Consider the following 25,513-nt stretch of genomic DNA (forward strand, 5'->3'; position numbering starts at 1 on the left):
TAAAACAGAATATCCATTAAGCTTATTAGTATGTGGTTTTTTTTAATTACTTATTTTTATTTATTTTTTTTAAGCAGACCTGGTCCAAAAATCTCAGTGTGCACATGCTTTTATTTACAGCCTTATTTTAGTCCTCGTTTATAGGATGACTGACATATAAAAGCTGACTATCTTACTACACATACTACAAGCTTTCACATGATCCATTTTCTTAGTACAGTAAGCAATATAGAAATTACTACATTACCTTTGTGCACTGGCTCCACTGACCCCAGTTAGACATTACACATTCTCCGGGGCAAGAAATGGCGCACTCCTGCTTGGATGAGGGGGATTCCAGGTGATTACAATATGTATCATTTACAAAAGCATCCTCGGCATTATCAGAAATATTCACACATCTAGGAGGAAACAAATCAGTTGGTTCATTAGTTCTCAATCATCCAGTAAATAATTATGTGATGTATTGGTAGATACTATAAATGCGGGCTGTCGTGTAGATGTTCCAAATCAATAAAGGAGTACATAGGATATTTCTATTTAATGGATAAGCACATGATGGAAAGAAAGGGAGAACAAAATAGGTCCAAAACCCGACATTACAACCAATGGGTAGCAGTCACTGCCAAGAACCAAAGAACAGCTTCTACAAGCCTATAGGAGATGTTCTTCCTTACCCAGCAAGGTCTGCTATAAGTGGTGCGCATTGCAGCTCCGGTCAATGTGTCTACATCTGGCCGCTGACAGAGCTTATGGCAGCCATATAATGGAGGTGCCTGATGCCAGAACCCCATCAAACTGATGTTGGTGACCTATCCTATGGATAGATTATCAATATGATGTGACTGGATATCCCTTTTGATGAGTAACAATTCGTTCCATTTAAGGCACAGGGACCCACTAACACTTGCAAACAGTTGTGCTCTACAGTTCAGCAATACGCATGAACATATCAATGCAGGGAGACTAAGAAGGAAATAGTGTCACTCACCGGTGGAGACAAAACTTGCCTATTGTACTAAATCTCAGATGAGCCAAGCAGCACAGACATACACATGACATCTGACGTTTCGCATCAATGGATGCTTCCTCTGGGATTCAGGAATGTTGGCCAGATGAAGCATCAAGTAAAGCGAAACGGCTGTTGTCTTGTGTGTGTCTGCACTGCTCTCCCCATCTGTGATATAGAGCAATAAATAAGATTTGTTTCCATTATTTTTTTTTGTTTCTCTGGCCATAATGAGAGCTCTCTATAGCACCACCATTCATGGTCCAACCTTCCGGTGTCGGATAAGGCTGCCTAATGAGGACAGAACTGGGTCCTACATCAAGAGCCTAAACTCTCCAACTCCATACCATTCCATTGACCTTCAGCATCAAGCCTATATCTCACTTTGAAATTAAAGATAGATCGAAATAAAAAAAAAAAACATTTAAAAAATAAAAATAAAAAAGTTAAAATTGTTAAAACTTTGCATGAAAAGCTATGAAAACATTGCAGGAAATGTCTCCACTTTGTAGCTGAAAGCAATTATATAGCAGGAGAGAAGAAAACGTCTTTCAACCGATAGAGTCCGTAGTGATGATGAATGAGGTCTCAGGAGGCACCACCGGCTCACTGTATCGGCCCCAATGGATGGGACTCTGTGCCGGCTAGTCATACATACATGTCCCATTTGATAGAATGCCCCCTGCTCTTCTGCCTACATTACCATCACATGCATTTTACTGGCCTATATTTCATGCTCGCTCTGAACGCCAAGTAAATTCATGTCAATGAGACGCCGGCAATTTCTCTATGTAAATATAATCTAAGTGCAGGGATAAAGAATCTGGTGGATTACATAGTTCGGGCATTATTACATATTAACAAGTGAGTTCCCTAATAATCTCACACGCAGTCATTTGTCATGTGGATTGCAATACACAGATACTCCGAATAATTCCGTATTTTAGGGTACAGGGTTCCACTTTGTCAATGGCATAAAATTCATTAGTAAAAATCTGATTTTTTTAGATTTACATATACTGTATATATGACAGTATTTGCATATGTTGTACAAATTTTCTAAAACGTGTTCATATATTGGCATTGTTACATAGTTTGGTTCCATATTACAATACTAATATCAAATATTATATCAATCATACGGATATTATAGAGATCCAGACAAATTAGGGACAAACTGGCTGGTCATGACATACCCATTTCCCTGAATGACCCAATTTTCCTGGCCATCCAGATTGATTTCAGGTTTCAGGAATGTTCCAGAGAGGTGTACTGCCCCGTCCATTCAGGAGCCGCTCTTTCCTCAGCCACCTGTGGCAGCTGTCCTTCCAGAACCTATGCAGGTCAACCGCGTTAAGCCGGCTGTCTCATGGAACTACTCGCTTCACTGAGACGGCCTGTTTTGACTCTGGTTTGGAGGGAATTTTCTGTCAGCAAGCCATGGTTGATCAGTATCAGATTTTCGTCCGACGCCGTGCTCGATTAGTGTTGACTGGTGATGGAAGTGCCCTGTCCGAGGCAGTGTTTTTTGTCACTGCATTGGTGTAGCTTCGGCTAGGAGGGCTGCACATGGAGAAGATTGCCTTCTATATGTTGCCTTGTCTGTTACATTCACTTCTCCTGGGCCTTTCGTGGCTTCAAAGTCATGAACTTGTCCTAGACTGGAGATCAGGTAAGGTGGTTTGTTGTGGACAGTCTTGCCTCGAAGGCTGTCTTGTCCCTCCCTGTCCAGTCTTGCAAGAATGTCAAGATGGATGCGCTTTCTAGGTCCTTCCCTTCCTCCGGTCAAAGGGATGACCCACAACTTGTCATTGAGCGTTCCAAGATAGTCATTGTGGCTCCATTGGTCTTGACTCCGATTCCTCCAGGGAGTTAGTTTGTGCCGGAATCTGATGAGAAGCAAGTCCTGCTGTGGGGTTACTTTTCAACTTTGGCTGGTCATGCTGGGTGGAAACAGACTTTGTGACTTATCTCGCGTGATTATTGGTGGCCAACAATGCAAAGGGATATTATGGAGTGTGCCTCAGTCTATCCTTTCTGTGCCTGTAACAAGACTCCCAGGCAACTCTCCTCTGAACGTATGAAACGGCATGCCAACAAGAGATACCTGGATCATCAAACATTCAGTCAGGAGATAAGCCAGTCATCTTAAGTCCCTTCTTCGTGGATCCGAAGGGACTTACTCACCACCCTGTCTGCATGTCTGTCTCCTGCCTCCGCTCCTGCTCCCCAGGGTCTGTGCATATCTGGCAAGTCTCCTGGCAGTGCACTTCCTGTCGCTTAAAGAGACAGTGCACACTCTCATAAAGTGTCTCCAGCCACTGCTTAATGCACCTCCACCTGTTGGGAGGTGCCTGTGCAACATTTGTGCAGTTAGTTTATACTTGCCTGCATGTTGTTAGGTCCCTTTGTCTACTTTGTCTAATCAGATCCTGCTTTGTTTAACCTGTATCTTGCTTGCATTCCTGACCAGTATGCTATCCTGAATCTGCACAGTTTGAACCTGTACCAGTGGCCATCCTATCCTGTCTGGGACAAACAATCCGAACCAGCATCCCTGACTCATGGGGTCAGCTGCTATGGACACTGCCCTGGAGTGGCACCTGGCAGCTACCTACCGCACAAGCCTGACCTCCCCATCAGTGGCTCCAGTGAATACCAGGTAGCTGCTTAGTTACACCCCTTCAGGGCAAGCCCGGCCATAGCGCAGTGGGTTCACAATCCATAGGCATTACAATAATTAATCATGAGGACCAGGATGAACAATGCTATGAGTGCCACATAAAGAAACTCTTAAAGTGGTACAGTAATTTCTCCAAAGTTTTCCATGAGCCGTTTTTTTTTTTTAATTTAAAAATACGCCAGGCCACAAGTTGCTTGTGCTACTGTGAGCAGCCTGCGTGCCCTACATATGCTCCCATGGCTGCAGTGTCTCCGGACTTGTCTCCCATCGAGCACATCTGGGATGTCATTACTCAGTGATTATACAGCAGCTGCCAGCAGTGGATCTTGATGATGTGCCCAAGTGCATTTCTCAGAATCTTCTCAAAAGACCACTAATAACCTCATTGATGGCAGCCGAGGCAGTAAGCGCTGGGATTTCTGCACACATACTCCATACTGAATAATTTGAGATATTTTGTAAATTTTGTTTCCATTTTTTTTACCATTTGCAGCTAATTAACATGTCTAAAGATTTCCATAATTGCATACATTTTCGATCTTGGTGTTGCAAATTCAATATTGAGAAGTGGAGGTACTCTGGATAATCAAGTTTGGACATTTCTGCAGCTTTTTTCCTCCTGAATTACAGCCCATTTGCATACATGACTCGTTTCTCAATATTTACACTCAGAGTTACGTATAGAGTATGAAAACGGCAATATCCTTCATAAATCTCCATAACCTTCAAACACTCTCCAATTATTGTATTCATACGTTATATAAATGTCAGCTGTGCGTAATATAATCTCGGGCTAAAAACATTTCCGGAATTTAATTAAATCTAAACATTGTATTTTTATTATTATTCTCAAACCCCATAAACAGCAATTTCAGGGTGAGGATTTAACGGCCACATCACAATTCATTAATGTGTAGAAAAATTATAACCAATGAGTCACCTGCTTGAAAAATAAATGAATCAGTGCCGGCATAAATATGTGCTTTGATGTCCTAATGCGGCCGTTCTGATTACCAGGTGTCAGTATCAGACGCTGTCACTAATCAATGAAATGGATTAACTTTTGTTCTTCATGCCAAAGAGTTTATTTCCTCTCCTCGTGCTGCCGAGATGCCTGGAGTCACTACAAAAAGTTGTCATAAATTTGTCACAGCCGCTTCACAAATGACTTAAAGGGCTCAATCAGCTTAAAAAATAGTCATATAAGATATATGGTAACTGAGACTCCAGCTGGAGGATGGAGAAAGCCACAAGAACGGGACGAGCGGACGCCAAGAGCCTTCCTCCTGTGGCCACCACTGCTTTCTTTGCTGGTACAGTGTATTAATTTAGTATTATTATTATTTTGTTTATTATTCAGTTTAGTGCCATATCTTCACCTGGAGACGATGACATCACTAATAATCACCGTAAAACCTATTTCTGTATTTGTCCTTATGTTAAAGACTCATGACATCACCAATCCTATTCTTTACATGTAGATCAGGTGTGAAGACATGGCCATTCCAAATTCCCTACTAGAAAACGATGACATCATTAATTCTGACCATTTAAAGGGAACCTGTCACCTGAATTTGGCGGGCCCTTTTTTCGGTCCGATGGGTGGTGTTTTCGAGTCTTTTATTCACCCCTTCCTTTCCCGCTGGCCGCAATATTGTCTTGAAGTTGATTCACTTTCCTCCGTAGAACACGCGTGCGCAAAGCAATCTTGCCTTGCGCACACGCAGTATGCTTTGCCCAACTGTGGGCAAAGTCGAAAAGCATTAGTGCGCATGCGCCGGTGCACTATGTCCCGGAAGTATTTCGCTGTGTTCCGGGACATAGTGCACCGGCGCATGCGCACTAATGCTTTTCGGCTTTGCCCGCAGTTGGGCAAAGCATACTGCGTGTGCGCAAGGCAAGATTGCATTGCGCACGCGTGTTCTACGGAGGAAAGTGAATCAACTTCAAGACAATATTGCGGCCAGCGGGAAAGGAAGGGGTGTATAAAAGACCCGAAAACACCGCCCATCGGACCGAAAAAAGGGCCCGCCAAATTCAGGTGACAGGTTCCCTTTAAAATGAGCAAAATGATTTGCAGGACCCTGGTCTAGCCATCACGTTAGTATCCTCTGGCCGCCAACTGATTCTTACCTGCCAGCATCGTTGGCTTAGGTCTTGATTAGTCGTTGGGAAGGTCATAGTGAATTAAATCAATTTACAGGACCCTGGTCCAATGGTCACATCAGTATTCCATGGTTTTCAGAAGGAAACGCTATCAAACACCTCCTACCTACCAGCATCCTTGGCTTATGTGTTGATTAGCCGGCTAGCCACGACATCATGTGTGCTGCACTCCACCATGATGTTGTCGAGCCAAGCTGGCTAGTCAAAAGAGTAGGATGTAGGAGGCATTTCATAGCGCTCTCTTCTGAAAATCATGGCATACGGAAGTGACCAGGGTCCTGCAAATTGATTCACTTATCTCTACTGACATGTCTACCAATGACATTCCCAACTGTCTCCTACAAAACCATGACCTCATAATCCTCACCTGGTGATCTATGACATAACCAATTCTATTCTAGAAACTCATGACATCACTAATCCTCATCTGGTGACCCATGGCATCAACAAATCTACTTTAGGAACTCATGACAATGTTAATCCTTACTTGGAGATCCATGATAACAAGTTCCTACTTGAAACCCATGATATCACTAATAACTTGTGGACACATGACATTACCAATTCTGCACTCGAAAACGGAGGCATCATTTATCATTACCTGGTGACATCACCAATCATCTACTGGGAACTCCTGACATCACCAACTTTATTCTAGGAATTTATCCCAACACTAATCCTCATCTGGATACCGATGACATTAATAATTTCTGAACAGAAACCCATGATATACGGTAGCTAAAACTTAATACTTGAAAACTGCTGTCACATTCTTATTTCCTAGAAAATCCTGACATTGCTGATTCCGACAAGGTGACCCATGACATCAATAACAGTTTACCAGGAACCCATGCCATCACAAATCCTAAAATTGGATATCAATGATATCACTAATCCTTACATGGTGTCAATGACATCATCAATCCTATTCTAGAAACTCATGAACATACTAATACTTTCATGGAGATCCATAGAATCCAAACATCTCCTACTAGAACCATGAGATCATTAATACCCACCATGTTGTCTCAGGGCATTAGTGATGCTTTCCTCAAACACAAAGCCATGACATCACTTATCCTCAGCTAATGACCCATGACATCACCAATTATGATCTATGACATCACTAATTCTCAGCTGGCCATCACGGGTGCCGCCATCACACCCCTACTTGTACACCCCTGGTAGTTTTCGGAGCTGCCCAGTCTATATCTACAATGTTGATCACCCAGGTGGCAGACATGAGGCCAAGGTTCACTTCTTGCAGTAATGGAAATGTTGTGCACATTGATGAATGAGTCTTCAGATTAATATTATTCAATCTCTACATCCAGACTTCTTTAGCGAGTCAGATAATAATCTGTTTCTGTTCAGCGGCAATAACCTGGGTTGAATTTGTTAACCGATGTTACAAAAACGTCCTTTATGCCAGATAATTAACACAGCCAAGGCATCTGCCGTAGAAAAACAAGTTTTGCAAACCTAGTGGTATTATCTCACTGTGAAAAGACGACTGCTTGGCAAGTTTAAACAATATTTCAAGAGCTGCGACACTTTACACAAGGACAAGAAGAAGAGGCCTCTAAAGAGTTAAAGCACACCTGTCATTTCAGGTGACTTCAGAATAAGCCGTTCTGGGTGATGACGTGAGAAATAAAGCCATTTCTGGTCATTCTATGACTTGTATTCTGTACTTTCTTCATCTTTCCTTTCTGCATTCTCCATCTCCAATTTTCAGTTGCCTCTGAGCTAGTGAGTGGAGACTGGCTGCTATGATGTCTCCCATACACAGAAACACATGGAGTTCTACCATTAAGGTACCAGATAATCACCTCTTCTTAGCTATTCAGGTCTGTAATCCAGCCATTAGTGGTGCTTTCTTGGCTCTGCTATGTCAAATACAGGTTTGCAAACTGCTCTCTTCAATCAAATTACTCGATAAATGTTTCTGCTGTTCTAGTGCTATCGCATATTCGCAACTCTGCTGTTCCTGTGTGAAACTACTCCGTTGCTGCAAGGTTGCAGAGTTCTGATCCATCTCTGGTGTGTAATTGCATCTCTTCTACAAGATTCCAGATCGCTCATACATCTCTGTTATTCCTGCCTGCATCCGCACCCCTGCTGCATCTAGTGCTTCCAGCTCCGCTTTGTGATCTGCCTAACCCTCGTAGATCTAGGTGCTCTCCAGCAGGCATATCCCCGCAGCATCATGGCCTCCGGTCCGTGCTGGCCACCCATGATTCATGGGATAGAGAATCCACCTTACCAAAGAAGCCCATTACAGACTCCTTTATTTTAGATGCCAAATATCTATAATGTCCTGACGATGTTCTCACAATGTGTTACATATATATCCCTTAAATTTGGATCAGTCTGCTCTGACATATTAGAATGTAATATATTGATTTGCTGAAATGAAATATCAGTAGAGAAAAAAAAGCATAAAAAACTGTATGTCAGATTTCTATGGATCATCCGTCATTGGAAATGTTAGTCAGTGACAGCGCCACTCACCGCGCTCTCCTGATCTGTATTCCTGCCCCGCAGTTGGCCGTCTTTTCCTCGCTGTGCAGTTTGCAGGCAGACCACGGCTCCGTCACCCACAAGTACTGATTGCATTCATTGTAGCATGGGACTGCCTCATAGACCTGTCAGGAGACACAAAAGTGCCGGGGGTAAACAACACTAATCAGTGTTAGCAACTGTCAGACCCGCACCATTCTATACAACACCAGCCTTTCTGGATATATATACATTCCGGGCCCAGTACATGTGTCATACAATCTGTCAGCTGTCCCCACTACATAAAGTGCAACACTACAATCTGATCTGCAACAAAACGTTCAGAAGTTCCTTAAAGGGGAAGTGTCAGCTCTTCTGACTTGTCTGTTTAGTAGCTACTTGCATTCCCCATAACGTACAAATTCTGCATCATCTTTTCTCATTACTTTATGTTGAGTCGTTCCTCTGTTATTCCTCCTGAACATTTATGAGAAAACATTGACAATTGGGTGTAACAGTTCTCTTGTCAAAGAGGTGTGACCTTCCACAGCACTGATCGGAGTCACAGTGTGAAGAGACGCGACTCCAACTCCTAACTGCAAGAGGTCAATGTAATCAGACGTTCCCAGGGTAATAACAGAGTCCCATCATGGAAAAGGAGTATAGGACAGCATGTGGTGTAAAAATAACACATCCTAAGGTGCAAATAATACTGTACTGAGAATGATGCCGTAGTGAATGCTGGGAAATTTCCAATCGGAAGCTAGCAGAATAGTGAGTGCAGCTCTGGAGTATAATACAGGATGTAACTCAGGATCAGTAATGTAATGTATGTACACAGTGACTGCACCAGCAGAATAGTGAGTGCAGCTCTGGAGTATAATACAGGATGTAACTCAGGATCAGTAATGTAATGTATGTACACAGTGACTGCACCAGCAGAATAGTGAGTGCAGCTCTGGGGTATAATACAGGATGTAACTCAGGATCAGTAATGTAATGTATGTACACAGTGACGGCACCAGCAGAATAGAGAGCACAGCTCTGGAGTATAATACAGGATGTAAGTCAGGATCAGTAATGTAATGTATGTACACAGTGACTGCACCAGCAGAATAGTGAGTGCAGCTCTGGAGTATAATACAGGATGTATCTCAGGATCAGTAATGTAATGTATGTACACAGCGACTGCACCAGCAGAATAGTGAGTGCAGCTCTGGAGTATAATAGAGGATGTAACTCAGGATCAGTAATGTAATGTATGTACACAGTGACTGCACCAGCAGAATAGTGAGTGCAGCTCTGGAGCATAATACAGGATGTAACTCAGGATCAGTAATGTAATGTATGTACACAGTGACTGCACCAGCAGAATAGTGAGTGCAGCTCTGGGGTATAATACAGGATGTAACTCAGGATCAGTAATGTATGTACACAGTGACTGCACTAGCAGAATAGTGAGTGTGGCTCTGGGGTATAATACAGCATGTAACTCAGGATCAGTAATGTAATGTATGTACACAGCGACTGCACCAGCAGAATAGTGAGTGCAGCTCTGGAGTATAATAGAGGATGTAACTCAGGATCAGTAATGTAATGTATGTACACAGTGACTGCACCAGCAGAATAGTGAGTGCAGCTCTGGGGTATAAGTCAGGATGTAACTCAGGATCAGTAATGTAATGTATGTACACAGTGACTGCACCAGCAGAATAGTGAGTGCAGCTCTGGAGTATAATACAGGATGTAACTCAGGATCAGTAATGTATGTACACAGTGACAGCACCAGCAGAATAGTGAGTGCAGCTCTGGAGTATAATACAGGATGTAACTCAGGATCAGTAATGTATGTACACAGTGACTGCACCAGCAGAATAGTGAGTGCAGCTCTGGAGCATAGTATATGATAAGCAATGAAATGCATTTTCAAAGTTGCTCAACTTCTTACATGGAACCATTCTATATGTAATATTGCGTCTTTCGATCCCAAGACATAATAGTCCATCATGCTGAGTGCGTCATTCTATTACATCCTGGCGCAGTTTCCTGCAGTATTATAGGACGACCTTGATTGCCATACACACCATTCAGTAAGTCTTGGGAGCTTTCGTAAACATGGATATTTACTGAGAAGTTTCCCGTCATTTGATGAGATGTATGAAGTTGATTTACAACGATATGTGAAACAGGTTTCGATTGACAGACCCTAAGGAAACCTTCTCCCGTACAACAGACGGCCTTAAATGTCATCACGTTGTATTTCATTTGACAGAGACTCAAAACAAGAGACAGTCTGTAGAGACCAAACTAATCATTCCGTGTAGATATCAGAGGCCTGGGAAAGCTGGAATCAAACAGAACATTTACATATTTCACATTTCGGTCCCATCCCATGTGTGAAATCTATTTGAGATAGTTGGATTTTGAGCCGGGCGTCCTCAAGGTTTGTGCTCTTTGAAGCTCCATATGGCAAGAACAAGTATCTTTAACACTTCAACATCAATTATAAACACACTCGGCCCAATTGGTTTGTAATCCCGCAGCTCAGGCGTCAGCTCAGCACGAATCCCCTGTTAGAAGGGTCTGTGTTCCTGCAGACTGGCTGTATTAGAAATCTTAAGGGACACCGACAAAATATTTCTTATTTATGGTTGTTTATCCAGCTGCACAATTCTTAAAGGGGATCTCCAGCTAGATATGCAAAATCACGTCCTTGGGAAGAAGGGGGGGAAATTACAGCAGATAGCACTGATGTATTAAAGATATCCAGCTTTCTTTTCTAGGATATAAAAAGTAAATCAGAGTTCTTTTTTTCCCTTCTTATCTCATTGCTTTTGTAAGGTCAATGCAGGATGGAGCTGTGCACAGGAGGAAGCTCCTCCCGGCCTAAAAGGGATGTGAATAGGGATGAGTGGACCCATGGAGGTTTGGGTTCGACCAAACGTTACTCCAAAGTTTGGTTCGGGCACCAGAACTGTACCTGAACCAATAAAAATTAATGTTGATCTGAACCTTGGAGCTGGAAAATCTCTCTTTTTCTATATGTATTGTAGCATGGCTAAAGGTTGTATAGTCGACGGGAGGTATGTATCACAGAGAAGGCTTGTCACTGTGATGTGACCCGGAGTATTTTCTGTAATGCTCATAAAGTAATAAGGAATTGTGTAGTATATTTGGGTCCGGGTTACGGGTAGCTATGAGAGATGGGAGGGTCTGGCTACCCATATACCTCACCCCTGGGTAAGGGGCATAACCATGCTTGTCTATGTTTTCTTCAGGACCTGTGGTGATGTCAGAACCACATGTCTAATCATGTGATGGGTTCCTGGGTGTGGTTTCAGGCTACATAATGGAGGTGTGTTTGGCACATGGGAGGTGAGTGTGGGAATCTGTCATGGTGGACCGATTTCCGTGTGTCTAAGCTGGACAGGAGTCTGTGTAAAGAGACGGAGAAGCCTTTCTGTGTCTGTGGCTTCAGACAGAGCCTGAGTGCCGTCAGGCCTGAGAAGAGCAGAGATCTTCTAAGGACTTTTATGTTATGTTGGCCTGATGTACGGACTGTTATCCTTTTTTTGCTGCCTTGCTGGTTTATGGAGCAAATAAACCTGTCAACTTTTAAAGGAACGTGTCTCCTGCGTGTCAGCCGTTGCACCTGAGCGAGTGAATCCCTACAGTATATATGTACTAGTATAGATATACTGTATCAATACAATCATAAAAATATATATACAGTACAGACCAAAAGTTTGGACACACCTTCTCATTTAAAGATTTTTCTGTATTTTCATGACTATGAAAATTGTACATTCACACTGAAGGCATCAAAACTATGAATTAACACATGTGGAATTATATACTTAACAAAAAAGTGTGAAACAACTGAAATTATGTCTTATATTCTAGGTTCTTCAAAGTAGCCACCTTTTGCTTTGATGACTGCTTTGCACATTCTTGGCATTCTCTTGATGAGTTTCAAGAGGTTGTCACCGGGAATGGTTTTCCAACAATCTTGAAGGAGTTCCCAGAGATGCTTAGCACTTGTTAGCCCTTTTGCCTTCACTCTGCAGTCCAGCTCACCCCAAACCATCTCGATTGGGTTCAGGTCTGGTGACTGTGGAGGCCAGGTCATCTGGCGTAGCGCCCCATCACTCCCCTTCTTGGTCAAATAGCCCTTACACAGCCTGGAGGTGTGTTTGGGGTCATTGTCCTGTTGACAAATAAATGATGGTCCAACTAAATGCAAACCGGATGGAATAGCAAGGTGCTGTGGTAGCTATGCTGGATCAGTATGCCTTCAATTTTGAATAAATCCCCAACAGTGTCATCAGCAAAGCTCCCCCACACATCACACCTCCTCCTCCATGCTTCACGGTGGGAACCAGGCATGTAGAGTCCATCCGTTCACCTTTTCTGCGTCGCACAAAGACACGGTGGTTGGAACCAAAGATCTCAAATTTGGACTCATCAGACCAAAGCACAGATTATTACTGGTCTAATGTCCATTCCTTGTGTTCTTTAGCCCAAACAAGTCTCTTCTGCTTGCTGCCTGTCCTTAGCAATGGTTTCCTAGCAGCTATTTTACCATGAAGGCCTGCTGCACAAAGTCTCCTCTTAACAGTTGTTGTAGAGATGTGTCTGCTGCTAGAACTCTGTGTGGCATTGACCTGGTCTCTAATCTGAGCTGCTGTTAACCTGCGATTTCTGAGGCTGGTGACTCGGATAAGCTTATCCTCAGAAGCAGGGGTGACTCTTGGTCTTCCTTTCCTGGGGCGGCCCTCATGTGAGCCAGTTTCTTTGTAGCGCTTGATGGTTTTTGCCACTTTACTTGGGGACACTTTCAAAGTTTTCCCAATTTGTCGGACTGACTGACCTTCATTTCTTAAAGTAATGATGGCCACTCGTTTTTCTTTACTTAGCTGCTTTTTTCTTGCCATAATACAAATTCTAACAGTCTATTCAGTAGGACTATCAGCTGTGTATCCTCCAGACTTCTGCTCAACACAACTGATGGTCCCAACCCATTTATAAGGCAAGAAATCCCACTTATTAAACCTGACAGGGCACACCTGTGAAGTGAAAACCATTCCCGGTGACTACCTCTTGAAGCTCATCAAGAGAATGCCAAGAGTGTGCAAAGCAGTCATCAAAGCAAAAGGTGGCTACTTTGAAGAACCTAGAATATAAGACATATTTTCAGTTGTTTCACACTTTTTTGGTCAGCATGTAATTCCACATATGTTAATTATTTTGGTCTGTACTGTGTGTACATATACATATATATATATATATATATATATATATATATATATATATATATATATATATAGTCAATAAAAGGGAAATATGTGATATTTCAGCTTTTCTTTTTTATAATATTTGCAAAAATGTCAACATTACTTTTATAAATCTATGCGATTATTTACAACCAAACTGTTCGGTTCTTTGTTTCTGATTGATTTATGGATGCTGCCATATCAAATACGTTTATTTTATTTTAAATTATTCATTTTCTAAAATGGGGAAAAGTGTGTAATTTAATTTTATTTATTTTTAACTTTTTTTTCATTAATTTTCACTTAATTTTGTAGCCCCCTTCGGGTCTTGAACCTGCTATTACTATATGTTGCAATACTACAATTTTTAGGGAAGTTACCGGTCTCGGTCTTATTGATAGAAGGATAAAAATGGCAGTGATAGGGGCTTCAGTAGACCCTTTGGTTCAATGACAACCCAAGAAAATAAGAACATAACTTTCTTATTGAGGCTAAGAATAGGATGCTTCAGCGACCAGATGTCAGAGATCATTCGGGGGAAGAAGGTAAAGATACTGGTAAAGACATCTCCAGTTCCTCCACTCTGTGAATTTGCCCGATGGTACTCTGATGGGCCAGAGAAAAACTGCAGATGTGACTGTGTATATATAAATGGGTGACCGAGTGTCCATAAGTCTCCATTACCTCCAAAATGGTTGACTATGGTTGCAATCAGCTGTTCACAGTTACAGAGAATTGCAGCTCTTGAGCACAAACTGAGGCTCTAATAGGTGAAGACTGTGCAGACCACCAGGTAATGGAATGAAGATGAACGCTTGTTTGGATAGAAATCTTGCCTCTCATTAACAACCTAATGACGTTATCTTATCAGTCTACATTTCACACATTAAGAGTCCGGGGTGCAAAAGTGAAATCTCTCATCTGGAGTCTCCATCGTCAGCTTCAACCTCCATCATTAACCTTATGAAATAGTCGTGCTTTCGCTGTGACATTTCCAGTACAGTTCAATAGAGAACGGCTCTCCAGTCTTGTCTGTGCGGAGAGACTTCAAAGATTGACATTTCAAGATCAGCTTTTTAACTTAAGTTCAGGATCGCAGTAAAGAGAAGGGAAAAAAAAACCACCTCATGTCTCATTAAAGACACATCGCCATCATCTAGAGCTAGACACTTTTATTCCAGTGTAATGAATGTCAGCGAGGACAAGAAACCAGGATTCTGCTCTGATCACAACTGGATGGGATTAATCGCTGAAACTGCTCCTCTTACCCGGAGGTGACGAAGTTATCACATACTTGCCAACTTCTAGGGATACCGATCTGGGAGAATATGGATTGCATTTTGTTTTTTCATTTAGAACTGCTCATCAACACCAATTTGGTGGGGGGCGTCCAGTACCTGGTACTCCCTCTGATTAGCGGTTCTCTGTTTTAATTAACTTCAGTGGGACTTGAGAACCGATGGGAGAACGGCCACTATACAATGTACGGAGCCGCGATGTTCTGACTACATTCACGGTTTACATTGAACAGCTGATCGTTGGCTGTATCCGTTATCCAACAGTCTGATACTGACGATCTACCACCTAAAAGAAGGGTGTAAAACCTCGTTGAGGAAAGGATGGGATATGGGTCCACCATGACCTGTGATAGTTGGGTGCTCCCTTGGAAATTCGGCACTCTGGCTCACGAACTTCAAGTTACACCACAGCTCCCATCCCAGATATCAAGAGGTTCAGTTCTGTAGTCCAAGTATTTTACGGTAGGTGGAAGTCACAGTCCTTCCTTAGATTTAAGAAGTTCAGTGCCATGGTCAGAAGTCCCGGATGGTTTGGTGCCACAGTCCCGAAGGGCTCGTAATTTAGTGCCACAGAACTAGTTATACGATAGTTTGGTGCTCCAGGATCTTCTGTGGTGCCGGAGGAATATTCGGCTTCTCCAATTTGTCAATGTTCCTGATATGTCCGAGTTCTTTTCAAGCCCCTGTTCCTGGTACTTAGGTGGAGAGTTCGGGCCATAAAGCCAAGTGTTCATCGGTGCTACAGTTTTCTAGCTCAGGTGTTTAGAGGTTTAGTGCCGCAGTCCTCTGCCTTTTGTAAATTCGCACCATGTAGTGCTTTAGCATAGCCTTCCCTGGTGTTTAGTGGCGAGTTAGGGTATGTGGCCACGTTCAGGAAACCCTGCGTTTTTGACGCAGCGTTGAGCAGCATGCATAAAAAACGCAGCGTCCAGATGTTACAGCATAGTGGAGGTGATTTCATGAAATCCTGTCTCCACTACGCAGTAAAAGACGCATGCGGCATACCCGAGAAAACTCACATGCGGTGCGTCTTAAGAACGCAGCATGTCCTTACATTGCAGAAAAAACTCAAGGACAACGCAGGTGACCTGCCAGTGACCTCAGGTGCAGATTTGGTCAGGATTTTACCTGCATAAAATCCTGACCAAATCCTGAAGCAAGCCTGAACGTGGACACATACCCTTACAGTGGCGTGTAGTCGGCCTTATTACAGATTGACCTTTCTCATTTCAGCACCATTTTCGTTATCAATGCGCCAAGATACGAAGGCAATGTTCACATATCCGGTAATCATCCATCAGAACAGATCCAGCAGCAATCCGTTGACAAAGAAGTTGTACAAACACAACTTTTAAGTCCTGTAAAAAGTTTAAATTATTTCAACAAAATCCATTTTTTTTAACATTGAAGTCTATGGAAAACAGATCCGTTAATTAGTCATCTGTTATTCTTCCATTTGAAAAGGATCCGTTTTTGCTCACTGGATCAGTTTCAAATGGAAGAAAACGTATGGTTATTTAGCGGATTCATTTTCCATAGACTTCAATGTAAAAAAAACCCGGATCTTGTTAAAATAAACATTGAAGTCTATGGAAAACAGATCCGCTAAAAAACCCGACGTTTTCTTCAATTTGAAACTGATCCAGTGAGCAAATACGGATCCTTCTCAAATGGAAAAAAAAAACGGATGGCCAATTAACGGATCTGTTTTCTCTGGACTTCAATGTAAAAAAAAACAAACTGACCCAGTTGAAATCAGTTTTTTGCAGCCAGACAGAATGTATGTGCCTGCACAACTTTCCTGTCAATGGATAATTACAGAACATGTGGATGCAGCCTAATATAGTGTTAGTAATCTGTTCCCGCCAGTCGGCTGTCATCTGAAAGCTGCGTTCTTGTTTGCGGTTGTCTTGAGCACTTAGTGACGATCAAATCAGTGAACGATAGTGATGTGCACAAAAGGATGATGGATGGATAAAGAAAAAGGAAATCCTCAAGAGGCATCCTTCCCTACACATACCAAAACTCTAACTCCGTACCTTTGACTAGACTGCTCGCTAAAGGTAAGGATTAGTAATGAGCGAACATGCTCGGATAAGGTGTTATATGAGCATGCTCTGGTGCTAAATGAGTGTCTTCGGTGAACTCTAATAATATGTTCGAGTTCCCGCGTCTGTTCGACAGCCGCAACACATGCAGGGATTGCGTATTTCATTAGCTATGAAAATAACATTAAAAAAAAAAAAGTTTGGAAAACTTTTTGAACAGTTTAATCCATGGATCTCGATTTGATTTGAGATAAAGTAATAATGAACCATGTTAAAGGGATATTCCAGCCAATAACATTCATTCCTTAGTCATTAACCTCTAGACAGTCGTTCCGTTAAAACTTTTCCATGCCATGGTCATGCAGTTTGGGAAGATGGGCGATTGATGTGCTCTATATTAAATCGACTGATGGGATTTCTAGCGATCTGATCTAATATTTATTGCTTATCCAGTGCATAGGTGATAAACGTTTCTGCAGGTAACAGCCCTTTAAATAAAGGGATCCGGGTCTTTATTAAGGCGAACCATTAACCCTTTACCTCCCCTTTGGGTTACTAATTTAGAAATTGGGTTATAAAAGAGAGCGGTGGCGAGCTCGCACTTACCACTGAACGCATTAGAGTAAGTGCTGGCGTGCGATAAAATATTTCATCAATCATAATTATGACACTTCTTAGAATAATTTGTTAAATGACGAGACCTCTCCAAAGTCATTACTCTTGCTGGACACCGTGAATCACTCATTTTCGTGCTGCCTCGGCAATATTCCCTCCAGTCCAATTATTGAAAGACAAAACCATTTAGGAAAATGATTTCTTATAAAGTTTCTGTTAAAGATCCTTAAACGTATATTCACATTGTTATTGTACCAGGACCGACTGATGTGATCTGACTTCATTATTCTTCAGTGTGTGATTTATACAGTTAATATGTAGATTAGACACTTTTTTTTTTTAAATTATTTGGAGTAACGATTATCTACTAGATCCTTACATTTACAAAGTGGAATCATTAATTCCTTGAAAGGGGCTGTCTAGCAAAATACAACTATTCCAAAGGGACCGGATATAAAAAAAAATAAACTCAGTCATTCTAACCTACCAGAACTCACTTGGATCTAGTGCACAGACAGGAAACCACAACCACTGCAGTGATTGCCTGCAGCGGTCAGGCGACTCAAGCAGCGTGCTTCATTGAATGCTTTATGGTGATGTTCTGCTCAAAGGCTCCTGACCATGGTTGATAAGTTGGCACGTTTTTCCCTTACCCTGTTGAAGGGGGATAATTTTCTTTCGGGGTGGAAATAATCCTTTAATGAGTAGCTTGGAAACTTGAATGCAGGGGACAAGGTTGTAGAAAAACTTTACTTTGGATTATTCATAGTTACAGAAGGAAGAATTACAATAACCGCATTGAAAGCTGTAGATATAATAAATATAAAAAGTTTGTAAAAAGTAAATTTAAGGACTGTTTTTCCCCCTCTGATGGTTTCTGTAAATGCACATTTTCTCCCACCATGCTTTATTAGTGGGCAGGCATTTCTTATGTGAGGTCAGAGCTTCCATTAGCCAATCAAACGTCTCCTTTTTTCTGACTCTCCTCCCCTCACACAGCATGCAGTCTCACTGGCACAGAAAATGATACTGCAGCTGCATCCCCCTGCGACCCACAAAAACCCGTTTAGCATTTGCAGTCTTGATTTTGATGGATTTTTTTGGTCATTGAAATGGTTCTAAACTATTTACAAAAAGGGGATTGACATTTGAGAAGCGACATCAGCGCCATTTTCATCAAATAAAATATATGCAAAAGTATAACATTAGGAACACGTTATGTACAACTACCCTACAATTGTACTACAGCACTCTTTCTTAATTAAATGTAATTAATACCTTAAAGGGAAACTGTCAGCAACATAAATGGTATTTACCTGCAGACATGGAGGTAATCTAAAAGTAAATACCATTTTAAGCAATAGTATAATAGGAAGAGCTGCTGCTGGGAGCAAATGCAGTTATTTTACCTACAGCTGCTCATCTGCAGTCACTGGGGTGGCGTCCGGGGCAGTGAGCAGTCACATCTCTCTCCCAGGCTCATTGATTGACAGCCCCCTCCCCAGCGTGTGTGGACCAGGATGTCTGGCAGGGCGCAGGAGGAGTAATAACCATTTGTGAGCTCTCACCGCTCACAGCCACAGCGTTGCACTGATAACTAGAAGTGAGCAGCTACAGGGAGAATGTAACTTTATTTCCTCCCTGCAGCCTCTCTTCCAGTTCCAAAAAAGTTTACAATGCAATTTATCTGCAGATCACCATTATTTTTTTTAAGACCGATTCCTTTTGAATATTTTTATACATTTACTAGAAACTTCTACCTCCATCCCGTTTTCTTATTGTTCTATTTTTTTTTTATTTCCTATACTTCTTCTGAAGCTTTAGGACCGAGCAGTGTGGGTGTAATTTCACTTATCCTTAAAAAGGGAGTCATTTGGCTGAAATCCACTGACGGCTGTATAATACACAAGCAATTCTTAGTGCGACATTCGTGAAGACTCTGAAATGCTGCTGAATAATTTACAGTGAACGCACACTGCATCTGAAGATATAAGATGTGCCGTAAAGCCGGAATGAGTAATTACTACGACTTGCAGGTGTCCTTCCTTTCCTAGAATAAATAACTCCATGTGTGGTTCAGTGATCTATGGGGACTAACAGGGCGGCATGAAACAGATTACAGTAATTATTTCACTGCCTTTTCACGACCCACATAAGATGTGTAAGGTGCATGAGGTTTTCTGGTGCGCAGCAGTCGACTATTACTTTACACATGGAGAATGGGTTCTGAGTTCCCATTTTCAGGGAGGGAGTATTACCGTACTAACTATATATATATATTTCTATGCTTTTATATATGTCACTTATAAAAACCAAGAAGAGTTTAGAACTTAGCAGAAAAATAGTCAATGGTAGCAGGAAGAGCGCATTGCTTGGAGTATCTCATGTATCTGAAAGAAACACTCCTGGCATAACTGATACACTGTAGTATGTCCAGTCCATGACCCAAAAGGGGACAGAAATTCTTCATTTGGTGTTCTTCATAAAGGACCAGTTTCCGGATCTAAATTGGCCAGTTTTTGCTCTTATTTTACTTCTACCGATCCGCCTGGGTTTTTATTTTTTTTTCATAAATCCACCGTATGGTTTCACAGTTCTAATTTTTGTGATTTTTACCAGGGGTGCAAGGCTCGCAGGATCCTCAGGGGCGTGTCTGTAGAATTCTATGCATAATTACCCCGTGGACCACATCCTCTTAAAAAAGACCACAAATATTATCACCAAATAAAAATGCCCATGTGTCTGGAAAAGTTTGGCAGATTTTAAAATACCAAAGAGACCAGTGGGAATAAAATAAAGGGAAAAGAGCAAACACTGGCCACATATGAGCTGGTGTCTGGTGCTCTTTAAAGTAATATCCTATGATACATATATGATTGCTGGGGCTCCCTCTGCTTGGACCCCTACAATCCCTAAGGACACAGAAACCTAGCACAGTGTTTGGCCATCATCATCTCTATAGACAATGATTGCAAAAATGTGCGACCACATCACTCCATCCAGAGTGGACCATGGAGAAGAATGGGGAATCAGAACCCCAATTCTAGTGACGGGTGACAGAATGTGACAGAATGGACTTACTGACAGATTCTCAGCTAACTCATTCTGTAGCCAGCAGTAGAAAGTGCAACACAGAGGCTAGAGAGGGTTATTGCTGCAAAATTTGTAATAAAACCCAAATGCAAATATGATTTATAGCCACATTTATAGGATTTAAATTGTAAGAGAGTCCCAAAATAGTTTTTACAATGCTCAGATTGGATCAAAATAAGAGAAAACGTACTAATATTCCCTGCGTCTCCCATTCTTTTGCCGCCCAGTGCCCTGTTTGTCTCTACTTCCCGCTACACTGATAATATGCCATCACAAGAACATCACTGACTTTTAATGTATAACTGGCAGTCAGTGATTGGCTGCAGCAATCACATGATTCTGTGAAATCATTGCTGCAGCAGGAACTGGATACCAAAGGAGCAGAGTATTTTGTTGGAAGAGGAGGCTCAGCGTGGTGACTATTGCTTCTTTTACCTTTTTTTAACCAACTGTCATGGGAGGTGTTTTTTTATCCTCCAGACAATCCCTTTTTCTCCAATTGGGGTAATAAGGGGTCTGCCTTTGTGACGTTGTGACCCCCCCAATAGTGGTAACTAGAGGAAACTGCTGTAACGTTCTAACCAGTGACTGTCAATCAGGAGAATTAATGACATGTCCATCAAAGGACCCAAGGCAGTTACATTTCCTATGTTGAGCCCATGACGGGTACACCAATGTCTATAAACACCTTTGACACGGAAAAAAATTGTAATGATTCAACTCCTCAATGTGTCTTAGGACGCAGTGATTGACAGCTCAGTCGTCCAGTCTGGTACAGGGGTGTGCTGAGCTCTGTGCAGTGATTGACAGCTCAGTCATCCAGTCTGGTGCAGGGGTGTGCTGAGCTCTGTGCAGTGATTGACAGCTCAGTCATCCAGTCTGGTGCAGGGGTGTGCTGAGCTCTGTGCAGTGATTGACAGCTCAGTCGCCCAGTCTGGTACAGGGGTGTGCTGAGCTCTGTGCAGTGATTGACAGCTCAGTCGCCCAGTCTGGTGCAGGGGTGTGCTGAGCTCTGTGCAGTGATTGACAGCTCAGTCGCCCAGTCTGGTGCAGGGGTGTGCTGAGCTCTGTGCAGTGATTGACAGCTCAGTCATCCAGTCTGGTGCAGGGGTGTGCTGAGCTCTGTGCAGCGATCGACAGCTCAGTCGTCCAGTCTGGTGCAGGGGTGTGCTGAGCTCTGTGCAGCGGTGTGCTGAGCTCTGTGCAGCGATCGACAGCTCAGTCATCCAGTCTGGTGCAGGGGTGTGCTGAGCTCTGTGCAGCGATCGACAGCTCAGTCATCCAGTCTGGTACAGGGGTGGGCTGAGCTCTGTGCAGCGATCGATAGCTCAGTCGTCCAGTCTGGTGCAGGGGTGTGCTGAGCTCTGTGCAGCAATCGACAGCTCAGTCGTCCAGTCTGGTGCAGGGGTGTGCTGAGCTCTGTGCAGCGATCGACAGCTCAGTCGTCCAGTCTGGTGCAGGGGTGTGCTGAGCTCTGTGCAGCGATCGACAGCTCAGTCGTCCAGTCTGGTACAGGGCTGTGCTGAGCTCTGTGCAGCGATCGACAGCTCAGTCATCCAGTCTGGTGCAGGGACGTGCTAAGCTTTCTGTGTTTTGATTGACAGCTCAGCCATCCAATCTGAGACTGGGAGGTGCTGAGCTCTCCTCGGGTCCTTACTGTTCCCTTGATTACTACTTAACTGGGCTGGCAGACCCAGATAGCTGGCAGCCGTAACTTCAGCTCAGTGTGGTTTGTTTTCTCTGTTCCTAGTGCTTTGCTTGCTGATCTAGGATCTCGTATTGAGACTTCCATCTGTTTAACCCCTTTGCTCAGATCCACTATGGTATTTTAACCTCGGACCCTTACTCCTTTGTCTATTCCTTCTGTTTATGACATACCCTCCTTGCTATTGACCCCAGACTCCTTGACAATCCCAACTCACAGATTGTCCTTCAGAAGTGACTCAGCATCACAAAAACATTTTTTTTTTTACATAGGTTACCTTTAGTAAATAAAATTCTATTCTGCACTCTTCACTGCTTCAGTTATCAGTGCACCTGATATACAGTTTGTAAGCCAGATACAAATTAAAGATTTTTCTTCTGCAGGAGTGCCCCTCCTGTCATGATCTCCATGGCCAGAGAACTAGCATAAGCCTCAATAGGAACAAGCTCTTGGAAGATGTAACTATACTGACCATGAACTAAACCTACCGCATCATCTAGAAGTAGCCAGGTAGCATGTCCTACTTTTTATCCCTATATGCCCAGCGCCGGCCGGAGAACTAAATAATGCTAGCAGAGGGAAATATAAGACCTGACTCACCTCTAGAGAAATGCCCAAAAAGGAGACAGAGGCCCCCCACATATATTGGCGGTGATATGAGATGAAACAACAAACGCAGCAGGAAAATAGTTTAAGCAAATTTGAGGTCCGCTTTCTAGATAGCAGAAGACAGAAAGCATACTTTCATGGTCAGTAGAAAACCCTAACAAAACACATCCAGAAATTACTTTAGGACTCTGGCATTAACTCATAATACCAGAGTGGCAATTCCTGATCAACAAGAGCTTTCCAGACACAGTAACGAAACTGCAGCTGAGAACTGGAACCAAAATACAAAAACAAAACATGGACGAATGTCCAACTTATCTAGTAGATGTCTGGGAGCAGGAACAAGCACAGAGAGGCTTCTGATAACATTGATGACCGGCAAGCATCTAACAGAGAAGCCAGGTTATATAGCGACACCCAGATCTAATCAGAACAGGTGAACAGGGAAGATGATGTCACAAGTTCAACTCCACCAGTAGCCACCGGGGGAGCCCAGAATCCAAATTCACAACAGTACCCCCCCCTCAAGGAGGGGGCACCGAACCCTCACCAGAACCACCAGGGCGATCAGGATGGGCCCTATGAAAGGCACGAACCAGATCAGAGGCATGAACATCAGATGCAGTGACCCAAGAATTATCCTCCTGGCCGTATCCCTTCCACTTGACCAGATACTGGAGTCTCCGTCTGGAAACACGGGAGTCTAGGATTTTTTCCACAACGTACTCCAACTCACCCTCAACCAACACCGGAGCAGGAGGCTCAACGGAAGGCACAACCGGTGCCTCATACCTGCGCAATAACGACCGATGAAAAACGTTATGAATAGAAAAGGATGCAGGGAGGTCCAAACGGAAGGAAACAGGGTTAAGAATCTCCAATATTTTATACGGACCGATGAACCGAGGCTTAAACTTAGGAGATGAGACCCTCATAGGGACAAAACGAGAAGACAACCACACCAAATCTCCAACACAAAGCCGAGGACCAACACGACGGTGACGGTTGGCAAAAAGCTGAGTCTTCTCCTGGGACAACTTTAAATTGTCCATCACCTGCCCCCAGATATGATGCAATCTCTCCACCACCGCATCCACTCCAGGACAATCCGAGGATTCCATCTGACCGGAGGAAAATCGAGGGTGGAACCCCGAATTACAGAAAAACGGGGACACCAAAGTGGCAGAGCTGGCCCGATTATTGAGGGCGAACTCCGCCAATGGCAAAAAAGCAACCCAATCATCCTGGTCAGCAGACACAAAACACCTCAGATATGTCTCCAGGGTCTGATTAGTCCGCTCGGTCTGGCCATTAGTCTGAGGGTGAAAAGCAGACGAAAAAGACAAATCTATGCCCATCCTAGCACAGAATGCCCGCCAAAATCTAGACACAAATTGGGTTCCTCTGTCAGAAACGATATTCTCAGGAATACCATGCAAACGAACAACATTTTGAAAAAACAGGGGCACCAACTCGGAAGAAGAAGGCAATTTGGGCAGGGGAACCAAATGGACCATCTTAGAAAAACGGTCACACACCACCCAGATGACAGACATCTTCTGAGAAACAGGCAGATCTGAAATAAAATCCATCGAGATGTGTGTCCAAGGCCTCTTAGGAATAGGCAAGGGCAACAATAATCCACTAGCCCGAGAACAACAAGGCTTGGCCCGAGCACAAACGTCACAAGACTGCACAAAGCCTCGCACATCTCGTGACAGGGAAGGCCACCAGAAGGATCTTGCCACCAAATCCCTGGTACCAAAAATTCCAGGATGACCTGCCAATGCAGAAGAATGTACCTCAGAGATGACTCTACTGGTCCAATCATCAGGAACAAACAACCTATCAGGCGGACAACGATCCGGTCTATCCGCCTGAAACTCCTGCAAGGCCCGCCGCAGGTCTGGAGAAACGGCTGACAAGATAACTCCCTCCTTAAGAATACCTGTGGGGTCAGAGTTGCCGGGTGAATCAGGCTCAAAACTCCTAGAAAGGGCATCCGCCTTAACATTCTTAGAACCCGGTAGGTACGATACCACAAAATTAAACCGAGAGAAAAATAATGACCAGCGCGCCTGTCTAGGATTCAGGCGCCTGGCGGTCTCAAGATAGATCAAATTTTTGTGGTCAGTCAATACCACCACCTGATGTCTGGCCCCCTCGAGCCAATGGCGCCACTCCTCAAACGCCCACTTCATGGCCAAAAGCTCCCGATTCCCAACATCATAATTCCGCTCAGCGGGCGAAAATTTACGGGAAAAGAAGGCACAAGGCCTCATCACGGCGCAGTCAGAACTTTTCTGCGACAACACTGCCCCAGCCCCGATCTCAGAAGCGTCGACCTCAACCTGAAAAGGAAGAGTCACATCAGGCTGACGCAACACAGGGGCAGAAGAAAAACGGCGCTTAAGCTCCTGAAAGGCCTCCACAGCATCAGGGGACCAATTAGCAACATCAGCACCCTGTCTAGTCAAATCGGTCAATGGCTTAACGACATCCGAAAAACCAG

The 25,513-nt window shown here is 43.2% G+C and overlaps 1 protein-coding gene across 3 annotated transcripts in view; it reads right to left on the minus strand.

Annotated features, from left to right (window-relative positions):
* The window catches only part of THSD7B (thrombospondin type 1 domain containing 7B), a 453,156-nt gene that overhangs the window by 97,683 nt on the left and 329,960 nt on the right, over positions 1 to 25,513 (minus strand). For all 3 annotated transcript variants that reach the window (XM_077273034.1, XM_077273033.1, XM_077273032.1), the window contains 2 exons: positions 8,373 to 8,506; positions 248 to 401 (listed from right to left, as the gene is read on the minus strand). In XM_077273034.1, the coding sequence (XP_077129149.1) occupies positions 248 to 401; positions 8,373 to 8,506 (288 nt within the window). The remainder of the gene's footprint in view (positions 1 to 247; positions 402 to 8,372; positions 8,507 to 25,513) is intronic.

The sequence above is a fragment of the Ranitomeya variabilis genome, chromosome 7 (assembly GCF_051348905.1).
Source record: "Ranitomeya variabilis isolate aRanVar5 chromosome 7, aRanVar5.hap1, whole genome shotgun sequence".
In the NCBI taxonomy this organism is placed as follows: domain Eukaryota; kingdom Metazoa; phylum Chordata; class Amphibia; order Anura; family Dendrobatidae; genus Ranitomeya; species Ranitomeya variabilis.